At 48.5% G+C, this 23,616-nt stretch overlaps 1 protein-coding gene across 1 annotated transcript in view; it reads right to left on the reverse strand.

Moving 5' to 3' along the window:
- The window catches only part of PCNX2 (pecanex 2), a 295,105-nt gene that overhangs the window by 9,546 nt on the left and 261,943 nt on the right, over nt 1-23,616 (reverse strand). The window contains exons 27-31 of the mRNA XM_028104596.2: nt 17,905-18,138; nt 16,307-16,419; nt 2,142-2,286; nt 1,431-1,661; nt 618-892 (exon numbers count right to left, since the gene is read on the reverse strand). Of these exons, the coding sequence (XP_027960397.2) occupies nt 618-892; nt 1,431-1,661; nt 2,142-2,286; nt 16,307-16,419; nt 17,905-18,138 (998 nt within the window). The remainder of the gene's footprint in view (nt 1-617; nt 893-1,430; nt 1,662-2,141; nt 2,287-16,306; nt 16,420-17,904; nt 18,139-23,616) is intronic.

Below are 23,616 nucleotides of genomic sequence, written 5' to 3' on the forward strand. Positions count from 1 at the left end.
GAAGACCGTGCTCCACGGGTGAGCAGCACGCCTGGGCAGCAGGGGAGAAGGGGGCTCCTGGTCCCCAAATGCCAGTGCCTGGTAAATGAATAAACTGCCCTGGGGTGAATAAGCTACAGCCCTGCCCTTCCGAAAGAACCCTGGGCTCTGGGGCCTGAGATAAGCAGCCACACTGCGCGGCCGCACCTCCTCGAATCTATTCCAGCTAACCCGAGACCTTTCCACAAGCGGGCGGAGGGCTTACTGGATGAGAGCTGCATGCCGGGGGGGTGGGGGGTGGGGGTGGGGGTTCAGGCCTGGTCTCCCTGACAGAGGTGCAACAGTTACTCCTGCAGACCCACAACCTCTGCAGGAACGCTCTGCAGGAACGTGAGCCAGACCTCAGCCTCGGCCAGTGTGAGGGACACAGAGTCTCATCTGTGTGAGGTTCCCCCCGACTCATCATCTGAAACTGCTTGTGGAGACAAATGATCTGTTAGGCTGCTTGGGAATAGCAGTTTTCATCGTACATGGAAATGGTGGTCAACAGTGAAACTCTAACCAGAAATGGGGGAGATTTCCATGCACCCCCCCCTCCCCCCAGCATCTGGATGAAGGCCTGGGTGGGAAAGACCTACCTTAACCACTTGGTTCGGAACCACGTCCTGATGTCGTCCAAAGTGACGGGGCCGCTCCAGACACTCTGCAGCTGCCTGTGGGTCCCTAGGTAGGACGTGGTTAGTGGGGAGACGTACATGGGGTACCCCAGAGGCTGGTCACAGGAGGAATTAATCAAGTTTCGGAGGACCTGCTTGTTGTTCTGGATGCTTCCACGCTCTGGGTTGCGGTTGCGAAGGAATATGAGCTCTTGCTGCTGCCCGGCCCAGAGGCCACGGACACATTCTTTGTTAACCTGCGGGTCGGGGAAGGAACGGGGAGGAGAGAGGGCGATGGCGCATGTTTTCAGTCTGCTGGCTTTACCCCACAGACCGTGAGGAGGGCTGTGGGTCTGAATATTGGTGACTACACCACCCTGGCCTGAAGCTGTTTCCACGGTCAGGCCAGAAGAGCGGTCCTAGAAAATGGGTATGATGCCACTTTCATGGGGAAACATGGCTAAAAGAAAGTTGTTGTTTTTGATCCAGTGGTTTGAAGCGATACAAAGAGAAGAAATACTGGTTAGAAAGCCTTCAGGTCCAGGAATAGGTTATTAAGTTCTGGAAGTTTAGAGAACTAGGGAGTGTTTACAAATAAGCCAGATCCTGACCCTCATCTACATGGGCGCCTACCAGGACTTCTTGCCAAAGCCTCTGCCTACACACTAGTTCTCAGGGGCAGGAATGACCCTGGCCCCCTGGCCCGCCTCTGCTCCCCCAAGACCGTGTCCCTGAAAGAGAAGCTAGCCCAGGGATGCGAGCGCTGGTACCAGCCGGGAGGTAGGGCCACTGTACCTTGATAACCTTGAAGCTCAGGAAGCTCCTGTGGAGCATGATGACCTTGTACTCATGTGTGCCCTCATCTACCACGTGCCGCAGGGTGAGCAGCTCCTCCTTGTTGGACAGCACGGCGCCCCTCCAGGCTGGGTCACCCTCGTGGCAGATCACTACTTTCTTCTCGAAGGATTGGATGGCCTCATAGAGGACGCCTGGGTCTTCATACTCGTCGGGGCAGGTGAACTGGTCCTGGGGGAAGGAGGTCCGTCTGTGAGCTCAGGGAGGACCAGAGAGCTGACCCGGGGGTGAGTGTGCAGATGGTGACTCAGCCGATGACCCCAAGAGCCACGCCCACATCCACGTGGACTCTCTTCCCACTCTCCTTCCGAATCCCGAGCTGGGTAGGGGATACCTCCTCCTCCCACTGTCCTAACTGCTGGCACGTGCCCAGGAAAACAGCATTGTGGCTTAGGTTCGGGCATTTGAGATGTCATTTTCTCTGGCCTAGCGGAGTATCCCCACCTCCTAGCCGCTCTCGAGGGCCAGTGGCCGCTGGCTGATGTCAAGAATATCTGGGTGGCCTCGATGCTTAGTTACCCAAGTAACACACCCACTCACAAATGTCATACCAAGAAAAGGGACCTGAAATGTCTTGTTTGCTCCCTAATGTTTCAGACTTACCTTTTAAAAAAAAAAATGGATTTTTTAAAAACTTTTTAATTTTCTTACCTGGTGAAGCTTCAGGGACATCCTGATGGCTGGAGCAACAACCTTATGCAGAAGGTCCATGTCGGCAAATACCCACTCATCTCGTGCGGTGATTCTGAAGTCACCTTTGAAGAGGGCGTGAAGGCCATACAGGAAAGAATCCAGGCTGTAAAGCAAAGTCCGACTTAACGTTCGCTCACACTGAACAGTGTTCAGAAACTTGTCACTCTGAGCAAGGTCCGAGGCTCCCATCTGCCATGTCAAGAATGACCGTCATGCCTTGCAAAGGCTGACCGAGGTGGAGTGCACCAATGCCCAGACCCTCCCGACAACCAGCATAATGGCCAGCCTCAGAAACCGTGACCCCCGCCCCCGGGTCCCTCATGCTGAGCTCCGAGAGTGAGGGTGCAGGTCCTGGTCACTGCGAGCCTCTGCTTACGGCTGGTCTGTTCCAGGACTCCCAGAAGTGCCCTTCTCAGGGGGTGACTGACAGCGCCCCCTGGGGGATAGCCCAGAGCTTGGGCTGTTCTCCTCTGGTTTCTTGGTATCACTAGCAGGCTATGTGACTCGCAATAAAAACTGGATTCTACCACAAGGTGGAGAGGAAGAAAATGAAACCCAGTGGAATCTCGAATGGACCGTTCGGATTCTCCGAGCACATCTGCTTCCCAGCCGCACCCCTGGGTGAATGACTGTGGAAGTGGCCTCATGGGGGCGGGGGGGGGGTTAAAATGAATGACCGAAGGGTTTCTCAGGATTATCCGGGTTTTCACGTTTCCAGGCTTTTCCTGCTCACCTTCCATTTCCTGCACATAATTGAGCATTGCCTGGATCGAGAACACAAGAGTCCACCCGAGGGGAATCTCCCACGGTCTGGGCGCTTTACAGTTGGGATGAACGTCGGGGAACCCAGCTTTGGGAAGGCCACGGATCCTGTACAATGGGAGCAGGAAGAGGTGTTCTTCCTACTTTATTTCCACGAGTATTCTCAGTCGAACAACCCTGGCCTCTTACTGAGGTGGTTATGAGGTGGGTATAAAGCAAAAGCAGTCCTGATAGGGCTGAATTGGGACAGAATGAGCAGGAAAATGCATGAGAAGGACAATCTCTGAGGATGGCTGCTCGGAAGGATTTAATGAGTTGGCTCACCGAGCCAGACTTTTGATGCAACACAGCACATTAGACCTGCACGTCAGGGGAATCATTCCAATTGATGGCTATTTTAGCGTTTCATGGCAAAACGTACCACTATCATTAATTTCCTTCTGGAACTCTCTTGAGAGGGATGCCGAGGCTTCGAGTCAGAGCAGACTGTGGGAAACGGAAGTAGCTGAGGTCTAGGCAGGTGGGGCTCAGGGTGCTGTGGTCTGGAGGAGCCCAGAAACTTCCAGAAAGAGTTCTGGGAGGCACCCTTCTCCAAAGGCTCTCCCCTCACGGAACAAAGACTTCCTGGGGCTGCGAGCTTTAGCGACCGCCTGGGAGGCACCGAGGAGGGAGCTACAAGACAGCAGGGCCGGGATGCAGCAGGGCGAATGCCAAGAGCAGAAGCCTTATAGTAATGAGCACTACCTGCTGTTGGCTGAAAACATCCGAAAATGCCCCTGTCATCAGATGGGAGCTAAGCACTGAAAAGGAACAGCTAAGTGGCAGGACATGGGTGGGTGTTCTTCTGGAAAGGATGAGGAACGCCATGTTGCTTGCACACACAGGAAGACAAAACACTCCTCCAGACGTGGGGATGGGGATGGTGGCAAAGGAAGAGTAAGGGACTCGCCCAGATACCCAGAGCGCCCTCTGCAGACCAGAGAGCAGAGCAAGGAGTTCAAGGCGCCAGGCTCTCGTTTGCTCAGTGCAGGTGCAGGGTAACCACAGACTGCTTAACTCATCAGGAGGGAAAACACCACTTCCATGCGAAGGCCCCCGGCAACAGATGCTTTACTTGTCATTTTTGGGGGGAGAAAATGACCTTGTTGGACCTAATGCTGTTCTTTTAAAATGATTCTCAATGTAGGAAACAAACCCTGAATCAGAATTCCACTGGACTGGTGGTATTATCCTTAGCACCTTAAAGGTAATGGCATCCTGAAAGAAAGGTGTTTCATTATCCTTAAGAGAATGAGGAGGAGGAAGGCAGAGGGATGTGATGAGCTGGGGAGGGCTCTGAGGGGCAGAGCCAGGTCTCTGGGACACCTGCAGCATGTTTCGGATTTGGAGGTTCATTAGTGCTTTGTCTTTTTTAAGATTCCACCGAGTGACACCGAGCTCCCACCCCCAGGCCAAGAGCTGGAGTGGGGAAAGAGTACCATATCTGAGTCAATCAAGGTTGGCCTTCATGGGGACTAAACAGCCACCTTCTATCCCCCCTCCAACTCCCCCCACCCGACCTGGGATGTTGGTGAGACATGCTGTCTCACCTATCCTATCACAGAGTTTGCTGGCCAGGCAATCACCCGTGCAGGGGCAGCTGTGTCCAGATGTGTGGGATTAGGTACAGGCCAAGGCAGACCCGGTCCCAGAAGAAACCGGACACGTGTATAATAGTGTGTTAAAGACGCATATGCACACGTAGAGAACCAAAGACCACGGTGCAGAGATAAGCATGGGCTTCCAAGGCACTAAATGCAGGCTAAAATTTCAATAAAAAGAGCACTAGAAACACATTACTCTTTAATATGATGATGAGTAGCTAGTGCTTGAGTGCATTTTCTTTTTAAGGGAAAAGACTGGTATGTATTGTTTAGGCTGTAAGACCACGCCACTCAACCTGAGAACACGTCTAGTGTCCTGGCCCTCCAGCTGACCCTGTGAGAGGGACGGTGTCTGCACTGCTTCCCGCTTGGCCCTGAGCCCCTCTCCTGCAAGGTTCCATCCATGCTCCCCAGGCCGAGGACTGGAGTCATGATCTTGCCTTTCTCACGGCATGTGCATGTGTGCTCGTGTGTGCGCGTGTGTGCATGAGCATGTGTGCGTTAGAACAGACGTTCCAGCCTCTGGCTTGGCATGACTCTGCAGCCCCAGCAGACACCAACGACCATAAAGCTGGGTCTCCAAGGATACTCTGATTGCCCAAACTCCCCGTGCTTGTCTTTCTGGTTCCTGACCCAGCTTCCTATGAACAATGACATGACTGACGCATACGGATGAGAGGCTGGGGTCGTTGGTACCTAAGCACCGTGGCTCCCAGCCCCTCTAGAAAAGGCTGTTTTCTGGCTTGAGGCTCTGGCTGTCACTTGCAGGGCCGGCCACTGCCGGTATGTGAGCTTGGCCCAAGGCTTACGCTTTAACTGGCCCTGCTCCTCTCAGCACCCCTGCCATCAACTTTCACAGCAAGGACAATTTGAGGATGGCCAGTAGAAGCAAAGGCTGTTTGTTTTCACCATCTTGTGACTCCGCTTTCTTTATTCACAGAGTCCTCCCCCTGGATGTATTCTAGCCTGAGGTTTCTTATGCCCCTCTAAGCCCCACTTTTGTTCGACATCACTGATGGGCTTAGCCCATCCCTCATCTCTACCCTCTCTCACTGGTTCTCAACTGCTGGCAATTTAGGTCCCTGGGGGCCATTTGGAAACCTTTTTGTATGTCACAACCGGGGCGGGGAGGAGGGCGGTGGTGTGTTCTGGCACCTAGTAGGGAGAAGTCGGGCAGGTTTGCTGCAACAAAGCAACAAAGAACCATGCAGCCCAAAGGTTCATCGTGCCTCTGCTGAGAAGCTACGCTTCCTGAGAAACAGCACCGCGTGAGGGAGGTCACAGATTTCCAGTTTTGGACAATGGGGTCATTATCTTGGATCCTGGCCTAAAACGAATTTTAGGGTTTGGGGGGAAACAACTTTAAAGCCAGGATAGTTCCTGCAGGACTTGCAGTGGGCTCTCCAGAACAATGACTGATTTGTTCATTTTCGCTCCTTTCCAAACAGGCCCATAGACGGTGTTTACAGCTCAGCACCACGAAGAGCCTTCTGTTGCCGCGCGTCTCGCAGTAAACGGAGAGCTGGTAGACCATATGCGAACAATTAAGTGTGATTTGCAGGCTGGGTTTCCCTGTGCTTACTGATTAGTAACAGAGCTGCATAGGGAGCTGGGCCTGTCCGCCTCAGTTGGTACTCCAGGCTCAGAGAGCACGTCCAGCTCGGGAGCCCAGCATGCCTTCGTGTGCTTTACTCACCCTGTGCAATTCAGCAACCTGCCCTGGTTTTGTGGCTAATTCCACCACCCCGGCCATATTCTCTGGCTAAAGATCCACCCCCACTCCCAGTACTAACGAACAACAATGGTCCAGGTGACTAGCACCACCTCTGAGCAACAGGAAGTGAAACAGAGGTTGGTAATTTCCATTTTTCTGATGGTTTGTGGATTACTAAGCCCTTTCCATCCCATTAGCTCAACTCATTCTCGTGGGTGCTTGCACAAGACATAGTATTCCAGCCCTTTCCTTTAAGAGGAAATGGGCCAGAAAGGGATAAGAAAGAGGGTAGGACAGGTGGGAACAAATACTCTGTATCTCATGCCACGGAAGACGCGTCGGAGCAAAGCCACGGCTGCCTTCTGCTTCCACACCCGTCCAGGAAACCTCGCATCCAGGAAACCCAGCCTTGCGTCGAGAGCGTGTAGCTGGACCATCTTCTTACAGACCAGCCCAGAGGCTCTGTTAGAATGAACTAGCTCTTGAAGCTAGTCCATCGGTTTTAAAATCAAACCAGCCCCTGGATCCCAGCTACCTCCTACCTGGTGAAGAGCACTCTGACAGAAAGCAGTGGCATCCCTCAGGTAGGATCAAGGTGCTTCACTAGGTTTTAGAGTTCAGGTACCACACAGAGAGGCACCTATGGCCCCAAAGAGCTGGGAGCCAGAAACCTAAACCCAAGCTTCAATTTTGGCTCTGATACTTGTTGATACTGGCAAGTCCCTTGTCCTCATTATCATCTCTTTCTTTCTGCATTCATCCTTAAAATCAGGCTTGTCCAGGGAGATGTGGAGGCCGGGTGAGGGGCTGGCTAAGATCTCTTTACATTGGGGACTGGGTGCACAAGTGTGGTTTCAGGACAATGGACACGGGTCAGTGGGGGGAGAGAACAAATCCACCCCAGTGTCCAGCATTCATCTGTCCGCCGGGACCCATGCCTGAGTCCTGAAAGATGCAGAAGACAAGTTCAAGAGAGCGGGAGCATTGAGAGCACAAGGCAGAAGTAACTCCCATCGGAGAGAGCCCAGGCCAGCAGGACAGAGGGTGGAGCATCCCTGAGCATGGACCACCGTGAGCTTCGGGAGCCGTGAGGCACATCAGCAGGCACCTTCAGCAGCTCTCGGCAGTACAACCGCACACAGGAGCCATCCACAAAGAAAGTTTAGGGATGTGAGGAGGGTGGGGATGCTTGCCGCAGGGCTGGGGGCGATCTGAGGCATTCCTACAGAGACAGGGTTAATGGTGGCATAGAGTGGTGGTCAGGAGCAGGACTCTGGAGGTTGGGCAGGACTCCACCGTGGTGAAACCCTACGCCAGTCACTTCTCTGTGCCCTGGTTTTTCCAGCTGTATAAATGGGGCCAGTAACAGTACCTACCTCATCATCTCTCAAGCTTCCATAGAGGACGGAATGTGTAAACTCGCATCAAGCACTGAGCACTGTCCCCTGTACGTACATAAGTGTTTGCTGCTACCTTTAGTCTCATTTTAGCATAAGCTTCAGAAATAAACCAAAGGACGTTTATGCTGCAGAATCCCACCTAATAATAGGAAAGTAAGGGTGTGGCCTTCAGTGATGTTTTTTCAACTAAATGATGAAAGCGAGAAATCATTAAAAGGCAAGATTTGATAAAAAGCTTTTTAAAAATACATTTGAGGGGTCCCTGGGTGGCTCAGTCAGTTAAGCGTCTGCCTTTGGCTCGGGTCATGATCCCAGGGTCCTGGGATCGAGCCCCGAGTCGGGCTCCCTGCTCCGTGGGAAGCCTGCTTCTCCCTCTCCCATTCCCCCTGCTTGTGTTCCCTCTCTCGCTGTGTCTCTCTCTGTCAAATAAATAAAAAATAAAATCTAAAAAAAAAATAGAAAAATAAAAATACATTTGACCTCATGACGTTTTAACACCCAACACTTTTGTGCTCCTGAGCCTCTATATCGATGGGTCAACTGCCATTAGCCAGTGAAAGTGCTTCCCGAGGCCAGCCTTGGGACCCCAGGGGTCAGGCACAAGGCAGCCATTCAACATCGAAAGTAGATTTCCTGACCCAGTTCCTGAAGATCCTCACGTTGGTGGTTTATGAGGGGGCCTGGGGTCTATATTCTGATCAAGCTGCCCAGGTACTCCTGAGATCTGGGGCTCAGGGGACCAGAGAATCTGGGTGTCTCCTAAAGACGTCTAGCCATGTCAGAAAAGGAAGGGAGCCAGGACCACAGAGTGGAACCCATACACCAGGCCAAGATAGAAGACCTTCCCGTGCAGTATTACAATTCAAGGCCCCAGAAATGCTTGCTCCTTTTTCTAGGTTGCAAATTCTTTCCTATGCTTTAAACTTACAGGTTTTCTACATGCTCCAAGATTCTGACTTGAGCTGGATGACCTAATTTTAATCAGGATGTTGCATCATGTTTACTTTGTCTGTTTCTCCCCTAGATTCTAGCTTCTGAGTTTCCAACCACAGTCAAGCAAGTGGACCTCAATCTTGTTCTGCAAGATGAACCTGTAGGACGCCTGGCCCTCATTTAGGCATCATCTCCAGTGGAAGTTTGGGAGAAGAAAGTGAGATCGTGTCCTGGATTTCTGAAGAACACTGTTTTCCTCTGTCCACTGTGGTGAGAGGGGTGGGCAAATGGCAGCTGTGACCTCAGACCACAACAGTGACCCATGTGAGGGTTCTCAGTCTCCTGCACAGGCCTTGGCATGGCATACCTATGGCTGGCTTGTTTGCCTACCATTTTTCAAGACTATGTTGATCTTGAGGTTCACTATCCTCTTGGAACCCTAGTCTACTCCAAGAGCCAGTAATATATTTCTTCTTTAAGCAAACATGTTGCTGCTATAAAATGCCACCATCTTCTCACCTTTATCTCTATAAATGGAGAATTGGCCAGGATCTGCTCACCACTTTCCATGTAATTGAAGACAGCAATCAAGCTATGTTTTAGCTTGGGGTCAGTGAAACTATTTTGACTTCCTGCTAATGCATCCCTTTATGGATATGTGCCTTTCTTCAGTGGGAGACACGGTTCTCCAAAGAAGATGGGCCTCAAACTCCAAATCTAAAAAAAATTACCGGTATTTGCTTGGTACATCCATATTAACCCATTCTATCTCCAAAACACATTGACATTTTATTTTAAGACATTGTATATACTTGTGCTCTTGGCTCACTTTCATTCAGCATATCATTTAAGGTGATTCTCAATTTACTCATTCTCTCAATTTTGCATGTAGATATTTTTATTTCTTGAGGATTTCCATCAGTGCTGTGTCACTGTTGTAAAGTCAAAAATATTTCCCCAACAAATCCATCAAATAAAGCAGAGCTTATGACTTATGTTAGGCTGCTGTGTAAGACCCCTCTGGGGAGTCAGTGTTCGAAAATCCTCTGTTAACTCCTTAACATTAAATATGTGAAAATGACCCGTGAGGTCTCATAAAGTACACCTAAGGGCATAGTCCTGATTTTAAAATTACATGAGGGTAGATTTCACACACGCACACACACAGAGCTCATGGGCCACACAAACTTTGAACATAGAGGTAACTACACTAAATAAAATATTAGCAAGTTGTGGGGCACCTGAGTGGCTCAGTCAGTTAGCATCTGACTCTTGATTTCAGCTCAGGTCATGATCTCAGGGCTGTGAGATGGAGTCCCACAACGGGCTCTGCATTGGGTGTTGGAGCCTGCTTAAGATTCTCTCTCTCCTTCTCCCTCTGCACCCCTCCCCTCTCCCTCTCTCTAAGAAAAAAAAAAAATTTGCAAGTTGAATTCATCATTGTATAAAAAGAATAATATATCATGACCAAAGAGAGGTTATCTCAGAATTCTAAGGATATTTCAGGAAGAAGAACTCTATTAATGTAACTCATAACTTTAATAGATTTAAGAAGAAGAATATCATCTGAATGTGTGCCCCCACATTTTAAAATAATTCAACATCCTTTCCTGATAAAAGTTTCATTACCAGGAAGAGGAGGAAATTCCCCGACTTGATAAAATGGTCTATTACAAACCTAAAACAAACCTTACTTTTTAATGCTAAAATATTCCTCTTGTTCCCTGTAACATGTGGATTAAGGCAAGGATGCTGTGGTAGGCAGAATAAGGGGCCCCCAAAGATGTCCACATCCTAATCCCTGAAACCTGGGAGTACATGACCTTAAAGAGCAGAAGGAATTTTGCACATATGATTAAGAATTTGGAGATGGGGAGATTATCCCGGACTATCTGGGTGGGCCCAAAGTACTCACAGGGATCCTTGTGAGGGAAAGAAGGAAGCAGGAGAAGAGTTTGAGTCAGACAGAGATCAAAAATGCTGCACTGCTGGCTCGAAAGATGGAACAAGAGGCAGCCTCTAGAACAGGGCATGGACTCTCCCCTTAGAGCCTCCAGCAGGAACGCAGCCCAACAGATACCCTGCTTTTAGCCTAGTGAACCCCATTTTGGACTTCTGACTTCCAAAACTCTACGGCCATTAATTTATGTTGCTTTAACCCACCAAGTTTGTGGTAATTAGTTCCAGAAGTAATAGGAAACTAACACAGATGCCCATTTCCAACACTGCCCTGGACGTCATAGCCAATGAAATAAGAAAAAGAACTGAAGGTAAATATTGGGGAGGATAAAAGCCGTAACTGTCATTATTTGTAGATATGTCTTCCCACCAGAAAATTAAAGAGAAATAATTGGAATATTAGGTTTATAACAGAGTTCACAGGGGTGCCCCAAATGAGATCAAATAAAAAAAGAAATCACTTTTCCGTATGCCAGCAGTAACCAATTAAAAATGTGACAGGAAAGAAAGATTCTATTCCCAATCACAATAAACCTATAAAATATCTAGAAATGATCCATTAAGAGATTACAAATCTCAAAAAAATGATACAAGTTTCCTGAAAGACACTTAAAAAACAGAATGATCACAAAGATGCGCCATGTGACTGAATGATGTTCGTTACTTTTCTCAATCTGCCAATTCAACACAATGTCGATCAAAATGCCAGCAGAGCTTTCTATGAAATGTGCGTCTAAATTTCATCTGAGGAGAACATGAGCAAGAATAGCACCCAGCACAAAACGACAAGACAAAAGCAAAAACAGGGGACTAGACTGATCAGATATCAAAACAATGTTATCACTCTAGGGAACCAAACAGTATGGTTTTGTTATAAGAACAGAGAGATGGATCACTTTAACAGACATGTAAATCCGGAAGTGTACCACCTATGAATGGGAATGTAGCATATGGCAAAAGTGGTATTTCAAGTTAGTGGCGTTTTTAACCTGACTGAATCACTAACGAGGAGTTACTTAGCAAATGGTATTGGACTATTAGCAATCCATCTGGGAAAAAAAGAAATGGATCCCGATCTCCCATCAAGTATGAAAATACGTTCTACTTGAATTTGTCGGGAGCCAATAGTCTAGTGGGCTCATTCTCCAACATAGCCTACTGCTTTGCCAAGAATGCAAGACCCAGGCTATTCCCCAGCACCACGTTTGCAGTGAGCACCCTTGAGGGATGAAATGGCATCTGTCTCTGCTACAAAATGGCTGGCTCCTTGAGCTAAGTGCTCTTCTGTCTTGGAAAATGGTGCTCTGCATCACTCCTGTGGGTCTTGGGGGCAAGGGAAACAGAAACACACATGCTGAATCTCATGCTGCCCCCTGTGCTATGAGAAATAGAGTCCTTTGTCTCTGACCCAGGAGTCTCGTGTCCTCTGCTAGAATCCATGAAAATGTAACAGGGTAGCTAATTACCTAAAAGGTAGAGTAAAATCAAATCCCAAGACTTGACAGGATTCAAAACAAAAATGGAAAGAAGTAAAACTATAGAAGCATCAGAGGAAAATAGGGGGTATTGGGTGCCTGAGTGGCTCAGCCGGTTAAGCATCTACCTTTTTTGGCTCCGGTCATGATCCCAGGGTCCTGGGATCGAGCCCCACATCGGGCTCCCTGCTCAGCAGGAAGCCTGTTTCTTCCTCTCCCACTCCCCCTGCTTGTGTTCCCTCTCTTGCTGTGTCTCTCTCTGTCAAATAAATAAATAAAATCTTTAAAAAACAAAAAAGAAAGAAAATAGGAGGTATTATTTTTATATCCTGGAGCTGGGAAAAAAAAAAAAACCACTTTTAAGAAAGACACAAAATCCTGAAATTATAATTTTTTAAAAAGGTGTTATAGATAAAAATAAAAGACAAGTGCACCTTGATAGAAAATATTTTTAACACATATTAAGATCATAATATGAGAGAATACCTCCCAAAACTCAGTAAGAGCCTAATAAAAATGGGTAAAGCACATAAACAGGCAGGCAATTCACAGAAAAAATATGTGGCCAATAAATATGTAAAATGATCCTTACCTCACTATTAATAATAGAAATGCAAAGTCAAATGAGAATGAGATAATTTTTCACCCATGAGACTAGAAAATTTAAAGACCGAATCTCCAGCATTAGTGAGGATGTGGCAAAACACTCTTGGTTAGACTACAAATTGGGGCAGCTTTTTTGGAGAGCCATTTGATTATATCTATAAAAATTACATTTAAACATTTTTTGAGCTATGGAATTTTTTTTTTTTTTTTTTTTGCAAGCAAAACCAGTTATTGAATTCTAGCATACAAAATATAGAGCACAGCTGTTTGGGTGAAGTAGAGGTGGGGGCCCTGTCATGCTCCGTCTGACCTCCCCTCATGCTGCGTCCCTCCCCACGTCCCACGACACAACCAAGTCAGAACTTCACGGACGTCAGGCCCCAGAACCACTGGGCCAGGGCGGAGTGTGAAATCGGTTACCTTTATTGGTCTTTGGACTGAAATGAAAGCACACCACAGGATTTTGCTGTGGTGTGGGACCTCTTAGTAAAGGGAACCAGTCCCAGATAATCAAATCTTTCCCGAGTACTGAGAATATTATTCCCAGATTTATCTCATCACTATGTTTGGAACAAGCAGAGCTGACACTGAGTATGAGAAACTGTTGGAAACAAAGAAAATCCCATCATCGCAAGGTTTAAAAAAGCAGCTGGTGAGCCTGGTGCTTAATCAAGAAAAAAAAATAAATAAAGCTGACCAGGCAAGAAACACCTGGATCAGGAATAATTGAACAAGTTACACAAAGAGCAAGATTGAAGAAGTCTTTGCAGATCGCTTAGGTGGGAACTGAGAGAATAAACCCTTGAAGCATTTTATCTGCAATTTGTACAGATAATTCGGAATTTATTTGTTTAAAAAAACCGACTTCAAGTGGATCAAACAAAAGCTCGCTCGCCTGGATGCTAGGATTATCTGAAGACTCGTGATTCCAGAATCCTCTGAAGCCCTTCCCCAACTGCATTCCCTCCTTACAGTTTCGTGAGGAGCCCCTGCTGTAGCCACATCATCCTGTTTTTACAAAGCCTACCTTTGAGCCTCCTGCTAGGCTTTCCATCATTAAATTAGGCCCCAGACGATAGACCACAGAGGGAATGGCTCGGGGTCATAGCCGGATGCTGAGTCAGGCAGGAGAAGCCCGTCAGCTCCCTCCCTGGGGTATTTCCTAGAACAGGTTTTAGTTCAGCACTAACGTGTATGTCGCTTTTCTCACCTGTGAAGAAAATTGGGAAATTCGGAGATGTGGGAGTTGAAGGAATAGCTGTCGCACGTTCTGACTACCTCGGTGCTGACTTTTTCCTCTGAGTGACTCAAGGCTACGGCCTCCAGAAAGAAATGAAGAGACACGCCAACCACACCACTTCACCCCTTACCGACGCACAACACGTAATGGCCGATGCCCTTCCACAGCGTGGTGCCCTGGCTCCCCGCCGTCCCCTGAAGGAGGGCACTCGGGAACAGTCTCCCTGGACTCCCCAGGGCTTGTGAAGGTTGCAAAGTCAATACGTGCATGGGTTTTGCCCTTTAGAAGCTTATAACCTGGCCTACGAACACTCACTCCAGTTGAGTATCAAAAGAAGCTGGTGTCAACGGTATGATACAGAAATCCCGAAGAAAGTGCAAGCAGAGGGGAGACCAGTGAGGGGAGCCTACACGGAACTGCTTTTTGAGCTCCCTGGTTCTGTATGATGCTCAGCCTTGGCCACACACTGAAATCATCGGGGGGTGGGGGGCGTGAGTAATCCTCATGCTTGCCCTCACCAACAGGGATTCTGATGTCACTGGTCTGGACTGGGGTAGGGCCTGGGCACCAGGATGTTTAAGAGCCCCCCAGGAGACTTTAATGTGTACCCATCGAGGTGATCCTGACAGACGAGCAGTATCTAGAACACCCGGCCCCTGGTGCTAAGTACCCAAGAAGTCTGAAACGGCCAGCGATCCTGGCGATGAGAACACCATCTCATGAGAGCAGCTTCATGGGAGGAGCAGGAGCAGAAGGCAAACTGGCAGCGGGGTGGTGGGGGCCGCTGAGCTCTGCGTCATTGGTGACAGAAATTTCCAGAGCTTGCTCACGAATGCAAGAGAAGACCGGGTGATAGAGGGTGGAGGGTGAAAAGGCCAGGAGAGGATTTAACTTTGTTTTTGTTCTTTAAGAAGAGAAACTTGGAAATATTATTCATCCATAAGAAGAAGGAAATCTGGGGCGCCTGGGTGGCTCAGTCGTTAAGCGTCTGCCTTCGGCTCAGGTCATGATCCCAGGGTCCTGGGGTCGAGCCCCACGTCAGGCTCCCTGCTCGGCGGGAAGCCTGCTTCTCCCTCTCCCACTCCCCCTGCTTGTGTTCCCTCTCTCGCTGTGTCTCTCTCTGTCAAATAAATAAATAAAATCTTAAAAAAAAAAAAAAGGAAATCCTACCATTTTTGACAACATGGATGGACCTTGAGGGCATTATGCTAAGTGAAGTCAGTCAGAGGAAGGCAAATACCGTATGATCTTATATATATAGAATCTAAAAAAAACAAAATGAAAAAACCAAGCTCATAGATACAGAGAACAGACTGGTGGGTGCTGAGGTGGGGGTGGGGACATACGAAATGGGTGAAGGTGGGAAAAAGGCACCAACCTCGTCATAGATAAATAAGTCATGGGTTGTAATGTACAGCGTCGTGACTCTAGTTAATGATACTGTATCGCATACTTGAAAGTTGCTAAGAGAGTAAATCTTAAAAGTTCCCATCACAAGATAAAAGGTTTGTAACATAATAAAAATACATGTGGTGATGCACATTAACTAGACTTATGGCGGTGATCATTTTGCAATATATACAAATATTGAATCATTATGAAACTAATACAAAGTTGTATGTCAATTATAGCTCAACTGTTTAAAAAAGGAGAGAAACTTGATCTATTTACATACAGGGCAGGAAGATCTGGTAGAAAGAGAGCTTGAAAAAACAGCCAAAGGGACATCCAATTAATCAAAGCCCCACAGAGACAGGGCAGGGTAGTCTGGACTAGAGCACAGACGTGATGCTTTTCTTTTGTGTGGAAAAACAGGGAAAAGGAATGAAACTTTATTTTTTGTTAAGATTTATTTATTTGAGAGAGAGAGAGCAAGAGCGCAAGCACAAGCATGGGGGGTGGGAGGCAGAGGGAGAGGGAGGGAGAGTCTCCAGCAGACTCCACCTTGAGCGTGGAGCCCGACTCGGGGCTTGATCTCATGACCCTGAGATCAAACCTGAACCGAAAGCAAGAGTCGGACACTCAACTGACTGAGCCACCCAGGCGCCCTGGGAACAGACCTCTATTAAGCATTAATTTTGCTAGAGACCAGGCTAGGTAATTCCTATAAATGATTTCATTTCATCTTTCCAGCAAATCCACCAGGATCCCTGTAACACAGAAGGTCCTGTACCCAGAAGCCCGGGGATTTAGCTACTCTGTATTAGTGCCATTTCCAAATGTAGAACTCCCAAAGGTCACAGTGATCCAAAAGTCTCCTTATGAGCCCAACATGATTTATTATGGCAAGAACTATCTACATAAGCAGTCCAACTTTAAAATAAAGAAAATGACAAAAATCTGTCAAAAATATAAAATCCTGGTGCCTGTACCAACTGTTTCTTCACATACCTGAGAGCCATGTTGTGGGCTGCCGTTCCCAGAGCTCTCCTCCCCAGGATGCACAAGGCAAAGGACAGGGTCACTAAAGGAGAGTCCTCATCGCTGTCCAGGTTCTTGGAGGGCTGAAAGAGCAAGGAGGTTAATTCAACTTTCCCAAGGGTTCCATCATGCCCTGACACAGAATCACATCCCAAGGGGCTTTGCAAGTCAGCCATTGTGGTCACTTGGTCCAGTAGGATGCCCCAGGGATGGAGGACTCTCTGATTCCTGAAACACTTTCTCTCGTGGTTGGACATGGAAAAAAATTTGAAATGAGGAAGCTACTTTAGGGGAGAAAAGAGGCTACCATGTGCCTTGCTGACCCAATTCTCTGGAATTTTGAATATGGCACTTCATAGGTGAGGATGGGGGGAGCTTACAAATGAACGCCCACCTTACCACAGGGCAGGGGCGTGACTAGCAGGGAGGGAAGGAGTACAGGAACCATGGGCAGGTGAGGGTTTTCTGTTTTCCCTAGAACGAGGAGCCCTGAATTGACCATAAGTCCACAGTCAACAGCCAAATTAAAGAGGTCATCCAAAGTCAGCTTAAAAAGGGGGTGGGGAAAATGCAGAAGAAAGAGTCAAAATAGCTTTTACAAGAGAAATGAAATGATTCCATGAATGAAATGAGGAGAGAAGAGCACTATCCCAGGGATAGCTAGGGGTACCGATAGATTCTTTGAATACCCCAACCACCGGAAGAAGCCGCGCAGGGGTTAAGAAATCAGCACACATTCTCCTTGCTGCATCTGGAGAAAGCAGATTCTGTCACCCGCTCCTTCGACAACCTGTTTCCAATCACTCACGAAAAGGCCAAGGACCTGGATTAGGGTCGTAATTTGGTTTGTCCCCACAAGTCATCGGGTGACATACTTCACTACTGAGGAGCTTGTTTTCAACTTGAATCTACTGTCTCCATCAACGGAATCCTGATCCAGCTTTTCGAACCCCAGGAAGCAAAGTCAACCAACTCCCTCCCTTTGCTTCCCTCCCCTCTCTCCTCCTCTTGCTCCTCCTCCTTGCCAACCCTCCTCCTCTTCTTTTGAGAAGCTGTCATTGTCCTTGGTTTCATTTCCAAGAGGCTGCATTCATCTCCAGAAGTGTCCCAGCACGGGAGCAATAATGCACAAGAGACACAACTGTGGGACCGGGTGGGACCATCTTGATTGCTGAACAGATTTGTTGCCTGTCCACGATTCAATACGACCAGTAACTCCTCTGCATTTCAGCACAGATATCCTTTGTGCGGAAATCTCAAAAAGCAGCTCTACACAAAGAAGTTTCCAGAGTTTGAAAGCCATGCCAGAGGCTTAAAACCACACTAAGCCTGAGCACGGTATAGAGGGAAATATACCTTCAAGACTCCTCCACTGGAGACAAGGTATATGACTTCTTCCTTTAAAATTTTGCTTACGTGTTAAATAAACATTTATCCAAATACCAATGTTCTCTCTCCACTATGTTATTATCATCTACCATACAGTATTACAAGAGATGGACTTTATAAAATGCTCCTTGTGTTTTATATTTAACCCAACGCCTCCAGCCCCCACCTCTCTGACCTACCTCTTGTCTCTTCCGTGCACAGTACTGAATCCATTCTAGATAAACGTTACAGTAGCTGGCACGGGTTATCCCCTGGAGACACGGGACGTAGTCATCATCAACGTTAATGTTGAACATGGCAAGGTCACGCTCGATATAATGCCACTTGGCAAAGGGCTGCAGAGACTTCAGAAGGGATTCATTTTTGATCCAGGAGAGAAGTTTGGGGGACGTTACCATATAGTATATTATACTCTGCAGAGAGAAAGCAAGATTTTGAGCCCTTACAGCCATTCTAAAGACAGAACGACTTTTTATTTATTATATCTCATAAAGTCAATCAATGTCAGGGATTGACATGTGGTGTCATTGTATTTCCTGCTAGATTTTTTTTAAAGATTTTTTATTCATTTATTTGAGAGAGAGAGAGAGCATGAGTGGGGTGAGGAGCAGAGGGAGAAGCAGACTCCCTGCTAAGCAGGGAGCCAGACTTGGGGCTCAATCCCAGGACCCTGGGGCAGACACTTAACCAACTGAGCCACCCAGGTGCCCCTTTCCTGCTAGATTTAATGCATAGGAACTCACTTGGGACATTCTAAAATGTCCTCTCTTATGGGTCACCATGGGGATGAGGAGAGTGAGAAGAACAGAACGTTAACAGAATGTACCAGGACGGAAGTTTCGTGGTGAAGAAGAGTGACAGCCAGCCCAATCCTTTCTGAGAGACACACAAAAGCACCCTTGGGTTACTGCAGGCTTCCATGGATGCCAAGCATGGCTGATCCAGCCGAAAGAAACGGGGGCAGACCCTCTTCCAGGACCCCAGCCCAGGAGTGTTTAATGAACGAAAACACCAAAGTTCTTATGGAAAGTACTTATGATGGAGAATTGTCAAAACACACATGCGTACGTAATCCCGGGCGCCCAGACAGTGGACATCTGTGGTGCCTTCCCAAATAACCCGTGTTTTCCCCTCCATCAGACACGCCGCTTAGGAATCCCAGTTGGTGAAAATGCCACCCTCGGGCCTTCTCGTTCTGAGTCACAGCTTTATTGAAAGCCATCCTGTAGTTGGCGAATGAATTCCTCCTCCAGAAAGGCTAGCTCCCAGCCCGGAGAGGTCAAAATACAGCAGAGAAGGTGAAAATCCAGCTCCGATACAGGCACATCAGCAGCAGATGGGAGAGTATACCTCCCCTGCAACCTTCACTACACTTTATTACCACGGGCAAATGGACATGGTGCTCAGCGCCACTGAGGCTGGGCCCCCTCCCCTCCCGCCCTAGAAGCCGGGCTTGCATCTCACCTGGGAATCACAAGAAACAAGGAGCGGTAGTATTTGGTGCGAGGAGGCAGTGATGCACGCTCTCATGACCCCAAACCCTTAATCGACGTCGTTCTCTGATCATAGACACACGTTCCTCCCGAGGAAGAAGACAGAACAGGAATGCACACGGCCTGGGCCTGGCCAGGGCTTAGGGGGCTGGCACCTGTGACTTGAGTGGGCAAAGACACTTCTCCAGGCAGCCTCCTGCCCTCTCTCTGGCTCTTCCCTCCCTTCGGCTGGGTCATGAAATCTGGAGCGCCGAGGTCGGAGGTTGCTGAGGAGTGTCTGATCTCAGGGTGTCTGAGGAGTTTGAGCAGGTGGTCCCCGGATTGGGGCCAAACAACGGGAAAGGCCTGACTCAGCCGTTCTCCACTGTCTGGACCACCAGCCGCCTGGACTTTCGGTAAGGCTAATCTGTGGCTCATGGCGTGTGGCCTTCCTTCTTTGGGGCATATTCCCTATTAGGCTTCATAGCCCACCTGACCCCAAAGTGCGGGAGCAGGGGAGACCCCAAATGACATCCACGGTTCGTGCACTATCGCATTTCTGCAGCACTGGGCCCAGGACAACCTTGCTGGCCTGGAGAAGTCCCTTCAGGGTAAGGAGGGAGAGGCCGTAGGAAGCTGAGTGGAGGGTAGGAAGGACAGGTAGGAAGGAGCGAAGCCCACTTCTCTTCATTATTTTGGGGTTTAAAATGAGCGAGTGCACATGAAGAACTCAGCAGGAGGCCAGGCATCTCTGCCTTACCTACCCGGGGGGCTTGAGGCTCAGGGACGGAGCAGTAGCTGCTCGGGTGAGGTCTGGAGCAGGGGTGAGGCCACAGATGACATTAGGGGCCAGGAGAGACAGCTGAGTCTAATGTTCAGAAATGTCATTCTGACTCTGGAGGGTTTTCCATTGTCTACTTGCTGGCAGGATAATTTAAAGCTTCTAGGAGGTAGGCAGGGTAAGCAGTTGACCCAGAGTTACAAGCAGAAGGGGATCCGTGACCGTGGCCAAAGGCACGGCGTCTCTGCTGACAACTACAAAGGCCACAAAGAAATTCAAAGAAATTGGGTCTGCGGGAACATCTGGCTCTAGCAAACATCTGGTCTAGTTTTTCCCAATATGTCCTAATCCCATGAACCAGATAGGAACAACAAACAAAACTCGAAGGACGTTTACCTTTTCATTCATTTCAAGGGGGGGGAATGAAAATAACCCCCTCGACCGATGAAGTCAGAATAGTTAACAAGGACTTTGAATCCCAGAGGCTATAACTTCCTCCCCTAGGTCTGGCAAAATCTTGCAGTGTCGACTTCTCAGCACACCCCCAGCTGGGCTCCCCGCCCCCCGCCCCCGAGTGCGCAAGGGGAATCTGTTCCTCTTGCCCAGAGAACACAGAACACACCCAATCCTTGCAAACCATGCCCCGTTTCCACTTGATTTAGGCAGAAATTCTTTCAGGGAGACAGAGTCAATGAGCAGTGTGCAATCCTTCAGAATCTGTCAGGATGAAATGGGTACAACACTAAGTAAAACTGAGAAATAAGGCTGGGGAAAAAGAATCGTTGACATAGAACCTGATCCATGTTGAAAGCAAGACCTCTTCTGAATTAATTCACCATATCTAGCTCCTCCAGCAGGGATTCTCCTGGTTTCTCATTTTAATTGTAGATCAGCGTATTCTATCAGACAGCGCATTCCAGGAGAGGGGCCCTGGCACGCAGTCCCCCACATGTCCAGGTTTCACGCTCCCCATTCTGCAAGGCAAGCGATAAGCCCCTCTCCTTTCTGAAAGGCTTGGACAGGAACAATGGCAGCGGGAAAACCCGGCCCTTGCTGAAAGCTGATTTCTTGACTGCTAAGCCGGTTTTGAACACTAATAAATGGAGGGAAGGAGGAGGCGGCACCAGGGAAAACCTCCAGTCATCAGGAAGGAAATGATTTCAAATATATTCATAGAGGGTGGCGGAACTGACCCAGTTTATTAGGAGATTTAAAAAAATCCTTTTGTGTAATGGAATTATTCCAAGCTTTTCTTCCTTTTTGATTTGCCGGCCCAATAAAAATAATATTAATGATAAAAAGAATGAAACCAAGTTCTTGAAACTTGAAGCAATCCAGCACTACAAAGGTGATTTTGTTCACCATGTAACCAAAGCCAAAGAAGAAAACACTCGTTAGTTTTTTACCCTAAAAGACTGCTTCTCCTGTTCTAACAACCACTCGGCACACCTGACATTTTCTTTAACTAACTCCGCGGGGGAATGAGCACAAGTTCTGAGCTACCCCTCACCAAAGGGTGGGCAAGCACTGAGTGCTGTATTTAGAGAAAGCCTCGCATGAACAGCCCTGTCGGTGTTGATGTGAATTAACCAGGAGGCGCCGTGAGACCCCATCAGCCCCCACATCTCAGGCCTTCCTGAGCACTGATTTGGAATTTAAGAGAAATCTGTTTCTATTGAGCACAAATACGTCTGTAGTCCTTCCCAAGCCTCATTGTATATTAAATCACTTAGGAAACTAATTCAAAAATACAGGTGCTAGGGCCCCTCCCCAGGCCCGTGGAATCGGAATTTCTGGGTAGGACGTGCAAATCCATAATTAGCTGGCTTATTCAGGGAGTGTGATGCCACGGGGCTGCCCCCAGCTCGTGAGAAGCCCCCCACCAGGTAGCGAACCATTGCACTGTGCACCTCTCCTACCCCACCTGAAACCCTCATGTTGGCAGAGCCCCCTTTCTTGGAAAACAGAGTTAAAGGCATTGTTCTCCCACAAACTAAATATTACCTGGCAGGTTCCGGGGGCCGGCGGGGGGAGCTCCTTCAGCCTCTGCCATTTGCACATTATCCTGGACTTGTTTATCAGATTGCAAATTGCCATGTTAGAAAACATACAGGGAATTGGGAGGCATGTTTCTTGGAGTTAGGAGAGGAGGAAAGTGAATATTGATTCACTTACTAGTTCAAGGGAGGGAAGGGTTAAAAAGCAGGTCCCAGGTGGTGCCCCCGAGGCCTCTAGAAAAGCCCCAGAAAAGGTATCTCATCCTTTCTCCCGTCTCTCTCACCCATAGTGACTTGCTGTGGCTCCATCATGTGAGCTGGATCCGCCCACCTGTCTGGCTCATGGAAAGGCTGTTGACGGGGAGCTCCCGATTCACAGAGATGTGGCTCAGTGTTGCATTCACAACACGAATGCCTACAGCCGGTCACTCAGACTCTTGCCAACATCTGAATCTCATCCACCCAGATTGGTATGGCCTGGACCCAGGATCCACGTTACCTTTGTCCATTCCATCCAAAAAATGCACCGGACACTGCCCTATGCAAGTCATCACACTGAACTCTGGGGACCCAGAGAGGAGTCAGGTGTGTACGGCTCCTGTGCTTAGGGAGTTGCTGGAAAGTGAAGTAGAACAGATTTCAGAGCAAGGTGGGGTGAATATCGGCACGGGCCCTAGGGTAGCTTGTGTGCACGTGGAATGAGGAGAGAGGAGCTGGAGGAGGATGCCTGGCAGGGTTGGGGGTGGGGAGCACAGGGGAATGTTTGTGCAAAGAGGGGGGGATGGGGGCAGGGTGGAAACTCTACCGGAAGCAACAGTGAGGGCTCCAGACGGTTTGTACCTGGGTTCCAGGCTGCCCAGAATGCACGTTCCCTACCCCCTCCCAGCTGGCACGGACAGGACGGGCCTCTGGCCCCCGGGACATAACAGGGACATACTGTGGCAGTGTCCAGGAGCCCTTCTAGGAGACCACAGGTGCACGCCCTCGCTCTTCATTTCCTCTGTCCTCTCCTCCAACCATTTAAGCTTCCACCTTGGAACACGAAGGTTCCAAAATGGTGGACCTGGCGGCTGGAAGGAACCTGGGTGCCTAGGACTTCCTGCAACGGAGCTATCACCCCATTCTTTATTTATGTGTGAGAGAAACATACTTCTCACAGGAGTGTACCACCGTTCTTTCTGGACCCACTGCCAAATCTACTACCAGTTGATACACTGAGCTTCCTAGGATTGACTCTGTAGGAAAAACTTCTTGCAGCCTAGTTTACAAGGTGGAGGGAGCAAACTGTGAAGCTAGGAGGCAGGAGCTCACCACTCCCTGATTTGCTTTCCAAATCTTCCCCAGTGTATGTAAGGCTGGGCAAAACACCGACAGTTTTGTGTGAGGTATGGATGGAAATTTCTCCATCCCTTCAGGATGCATGAAGGTGGTGAGTCCAGCCACTAAATCTGTTTTAAATAGTCAGCACAGGAAAGCATTTCATGAACATTTCTCGTTGCAGCTGCGTTGGGATGTGATAATTAAGAGTTATTTAACCTTCTGACTTTTCACAGTCTGTCTTCTATTTCCTGTAAACTTTAGCAGTATTGGTGCACACGTGGGGCTCTCCTAAGTAGCTATTCTGAATTTCTAAACGTCTTC

This window comes from Eumetopias jubatus, unplaced genomic scaffold (assembly GCF_037043125.1).
Source record: "Eumetopias jubatus isolate StellerSeaLion01/CBP00866 unplaced genomic scaffold, mEumJub1_p1.0 scaffold_17, whole genome shotgun sequence".
Classification (NCBI taxonomy): domain Eukaryota; kingdom Metazoa; phylum Chordata; class Mammalia; order Carnivora; family Otariidae; genus Eumetopias; species Eumetopias jubatus.